The 5,345-nt window shown below is 35.4% G+C and overlaps 1 protein-coding gene across 1 annotated transcript in view; it reads right to left on the bottom strand.

Annotated features, from left to right (window-relative positions):
• Positions 1-3,194: 3,194 nt before the first annotated feature.
• The window catches only part of HELRODRAFT_165687 (hypothetical protein), a gene marked incomplete at both ends in the record, with an annotated part of 3,274 nt that continues 1,123 nt past the window's right edge, over positions 3,195-5,345 (bottom strand). The window contains 3 exons of the mRNA XM_009032211.1: positions 3,195-3,611; positions 4,857-5,024; positions 5,172-5,291. Coding sequence (XP_009030459.1) covers positions 3,195-3,611; positions 4,857-5,024; positions 5,172-5,291 — 705 coding nt within the window. The remainder of the gene's footprint in view (positions 3,612-4,856; positions 5,025-5,171; positions 5,292-5,345) is intronic.

Raw genomic sequence — 5,345 nt, 5'->3', positions numbered from 1 at the left:
ATTTATACGGTTATGAATTTCATTTGAACAGTTGTAACAATGCTATTATTTCAAATAGAAAATTAGGTGAGAGTAAAATCACATATCTACTCATTCATTCATTCAAGCATTTATTTATTTACCTATGTATTCATTCATTTATTCATCCATTCACTTATTTATTAATTCATTCACTTATTTTTTCATCCATCCATTTCATTCAATCAATCTTTTATCAACCATTCAATCATTTATTCATCTAAAGTTCAATCAATCTTTGATAATTATGTTATTTGGATGTATCGTAAAGAAACTCTTTAATTTATTTGACGTCTTGTAAAATCAACCTCAATCAAATTTATTTTGATAATAAGTTTAGGTAAAATAAAGGATATCATAAAATATGCAATCAATCATCTAGAATGTATCTATTGAATGTAAAATGATAGATGGTGAGTATGGGGAATAGATATCAATGATAATTGAAGATGATAATAATGATAATGATGATGACAGTGATTACTTATAATAACGATGATAATAAAGATGATAACAATGATGATAACAACAACAACAACATTAACAATGTTAATAACATTTATACTGCTATAAATAGACAATGAAATATAATTAAACAAGGTAATAAAAAAAAGGAAATATATCTCACAAAGCTTAAAGGAATTGAATTCATTGACACCATCTGTAATGTTGCCTACTTAGTTCAGTCAGTTTTAATTTAATTTCACAGTCGATACTATTCCACGTGTAGGTTTTTTAAACACAGACATACAAAAAGATACAAAGTTTTCATACAAATGTATGTATCAGCTAAAAACATATACAAATTTACAAACAAACTTATTTACTAGTGTACACAAACATTGAAACTTATATACTAATTATAATATATACAAACATACATACAAATTTATACAAATTTGCACACACATTTATGCAAACTTATATACAAACTTAGGCGCGCACACACACAAACACACACACACTCACGCATACACACACCACACACACACACACACACATGCACGAAAGTACCATACATTTGAAAAATAACTGATCTAGAGAAGTTTGGAGCAGACGGCTTCGAACTCGGGTCGCACGTCACTAAAACATGACACACGCAACCTAAAACCTAATCTAACTTTACAACTTTAAACATATAAAAGAAAAAAAAACCCAATAACATCAACAATGACAACAATAACACAATAACATCCATAAAATGTTACTTAAAATATGAAAATAATAGAAATAATATACATAATATAATTCAATTGTGTCGATATTAAATTAAGCATACTGAGAAATTGATAGTAATAACAAAATAATAATAATAACAATAATATAATTAATAGAAACAATTATAATGATAATATTAATAAAATAATGAATTGATAATTAAATTAACGCAATTAATTTAAATAATTATAAATAAGCAGATGAAGAAGTCATGAAAGAGTAATAATTGTAACAGTAATAGTAATAACAACAATAATCATAATAATAACTACAACAGCAGCAGCAGCAACAACAACAACAACAACAACAACAACAATAATGACACACGATACTAACTCATGTAAGTTTGAACGCGCAATTTTTTTAAGCAAAAAAGTAATTATTCCATTGGAGATGGACAGAAAAGTTCCATCGGATTGTGTTTTATTACTCGGCCTGCTATGCAAATACGTACATCTACACGTGTTACCTTGTAGCATTTATAAGTTATACGTATACACGCATTTGAATAAATAACTCCAAATATACATATACACGCCCATAAACATAAACAACACACACACAGAACAGACAGACAGACAGACACACACAGACAAAAACACACAGACACACACAGACAGACAAACACAGACACACACACAGACACACACAGACAGACACACAAACGCAGATAAATATATTTATTTATTTATTCGTATTTATTTATATCTAGGTGTGTTTTATATTCTTTTGTTGATTTAATTTATGAGAATGCAAATGCCTGTGTTACAATATTGCTGATTTATTGATGAAAGGACGTATGTAGGTATGCGCGTGTGTGTGTGTAATGTTAGTTATAAATATATATATTATTATATTATTATATAATATATATATATATATATTAATAAATACATATATATATATACATACATACATACATACATATGTATATATATAGATACATACATCGGTAAGTTTAGACATTTTGTTGTAGGTGCATATTTTGATGATTTCTTTCAAAGTTATCAGATCATTACCTATCTCATCCAACTTTTCCAACTTCAAAAAGATAGATTACATACATTGCAGACTGTAAATTTTTACTATTCTTTAAAAATTTAGAATCTTACAGGTGCAGAATCCGTTACGATAACCATCATTCCATTAAAATGTTTATTATTATTATTATTATTAGGAACAAAAAAATGAATAAAACATCAATGTTCTTTTAAAACCACATCGATAAAAGTTACATAAATTAAATGACTTTTTCACGATATGAATAAAAAAGAATTTAAAAAAAATAATGAAAAAAAATGATTTATCTATATACAGGCAATATTTCTCAACACTAACACACCCAAACAAACACACCAACTTATACATACAAAAGTACAAAAACATATACATGCACTATAAAATAAACGTGTATAGTATACATACACTATAACGCACTTAACATATCTTCAAGATCACACAAAACGGAAATAACACACACTTAAGTGTGTATGTGTACACTGTACAGGTGTATATGTATAAATATGTATGTCTGTATGTCTGTATGTATGTATGTCTGTATGTATGTATGAATGTATGAATGTATGTATGTATGTATGTATGTATGTATGTATGTATGTATGTATGAATGTATGAATGTATGTATGTATGTATGTATGTATGTATGTATGTATGTACGTACTTACGTACGTACGTACTTACGTACGTACGTAGGTACGTATGTATGTATGTATGTATGTATGTATGTATGTATGTATGTATGTATGTATGTATGTATGTATGTATGTATGTATGTATGTATGTATGTATGTATGTATGTATGTATGTATGTATGTATGTATGTATGTATGTATGTATGTATGTATGTATGTATGTATGTTAAAACCAAATCGTGATGAATGACACCAAACAGTCAAACATCTGATTAAAAGGGTTAACACTTTAATGTATCTTTAGTCTCACACGTCGGCGTTTAAATTAATATTTTCCGACACACAAACACGCAGAAATCGCTGCAACAAACACGAGATGTGGTTTATTGCAAAAAAGAACTCTCTGTTGTCACCTGACCGAACACCAACCATTTTACACAATGTTTTAATAAATTTTGAAGTATTGGGGTCCATGGGTCCAAGGACCTCGATACATATTGGCAAAAAGTCCAAGGAAGGCAGGGCGTGTTCATATTTTTTGATTTTTTCGTCCGATGCCCTGATTGCAGCCACACCACATTCTTTGCTGGTAAGGTGAACGTAGCGCTCGGCCAAGGTACCAGGAACCGTAACATCCCAAGCCAAACATTTACCAGCTCTCCAGGGAGTAAGAGTAAGCTCTCCATCTGGCATTTCATCTTGCACTGAAATGCCAGATGGTTCCTTCAAAACAGGAATAGAAGCTTTAGAAAAAAGCCGGCAAATGTAATCATTCAAAGCTGAATGACGAAGTTGACGGCCTCCACCTAAACGGCAAACCAAACCATGATGACCAAATTGGTCCGCCTCCGCGCCGCAACGACACAGATATTTATTTTGTATACTTAGGCCAAGTCTGAAACCAACGGCAAATCTAACAGACTCGTCATCGAGTCTGGTGCCTACGGAAGTGTTGGGCCACGACCTCAACCAACCACAACTAACATCACTAGTTGCAGCCAATAAGCGGGCGAAGGAAGAAGCACCGACACCAGAAGACAGAAGTTCATGAAAAGTCTTCTTATATTGCTCATCTAAAATTTGAGCTTGTGAAGGGCTTTCAGGTGTGGTCGGCAGTGGTGGGATGTCACAGCAGCAACAAAATCGGCAAAGCAAGGCGGACTGGAGGTCAAGAGTGGCAGCGGCAGAAGATTTATAGACGATTGGTGCCAACTGAACCACACTGAGTAACCCCAGACCACCATACCGCACCGGCAGCTGAGCCTGGGACCAGCCACTGTCAGTCAAATGAACATTGCAAATGGCTGACAAGGCGGTACGCAAAACATCATCAAATCTGCCCAACAACGATGGGTTAATGTAGCTGGATGTACGAAGAAAATACATCATTTTGGGCAAACTGAGGGCGCTTCGGACAATAATCAGGGCGTCGTGGACGAAAAGATGAGACACTCATTCGAGGGCGAACTTAAGTTCTGAAAACTTTTTATCAAAAAATTTAATTTGGGAGTCCCAGTGGATCACCCTGTTGCAGTGGTCCCAGTGGATCACCCTGTTGCACGTCCTCGGACGATTCAACCACCCAGGTGTGATAGCCAAGCGAAGAAGCGAGGCGTAAGCAGAATGGCAGAAATTATATATTCTGGGGCAGAAACATTTGACGGCCTCCAGCATTGAATCTCTTCTCATGGCGTTGAAGGCATTTTTAAAATCAATTTTTAGAAATCCCCATTGATTGGGGAGGTCTGTGACCAATTTTCGAACGGCGTGAACGGCGGCCTCAGCACCTCCTTTCACGCCAACGCCCAATTGAACCGGGTAAAATTTGGCTCTCATTTCATCCATTACCAGGTTCAAAGCACATTTGCTCGCCAATCTACGCCAACAGTTACCAACAGCGATTGGCCTAACTCCTCCATCTTTTTTGTTCAAGGCTATCAGGCGGCCTCCAAAAAAAAAACGGCAAACCGTGGGTGGACAGGCGCCCGACAGAACCAAATTTATAAAATTCGTTAGGGAATTTAATAGGTCGTCAATTGGCAGGGGGCCGGAAAGTAGGTCTTTGAGATGCTGAGGACGCAAACCGTCGAGACTCCCGGATGAGCCATTTCCAAAAGACCTTATGGCCTTGAGCACCTGGGTGGAAGAAACGCAACCACTTGTTGGTTCCTGCGCAGGAAAAGCACGCCTGTCAGTTGGTGTTTTTGGATGTATGAACCGTAGTTTTTCTAAAGTTTCAGGCGTGTTTCCTGCCAGGCCCTCGGGCGAGCAGACGAGTCTGACGGCTGCTGAAACGTTTCCCTGCTCTATGCAAGAAGACACCGCATTTATCCACCGGTCAGGGTTGTGGCCGCGTGGATTTGCGTTGATGTGGTTTTCAAAACCCGAGAGCAGGGATGTAACCTCAATCGTGGAGTATTCGGACAGGCGCTTGTTAATCTGGTTGCCTTGGTTGAC

This window comes from Helobdella robusta (genome assembly GCF_000326865.2).
Source record: "Helobdella robusta unplaced genomic scaffold HELROscaffold_8, whole genome shotgun sequence".
Taxonomy (NCBI): domain Eukaryota; kingdom Metazoa; phylum Annelida; class Clitellata; order Rhynchobdellida; family Glossiphoniidae; genus Helobdella; species Helobdella robusta.
This window is presented reverse-complemented; position numbering and strand designations above follow the sequence as displayed.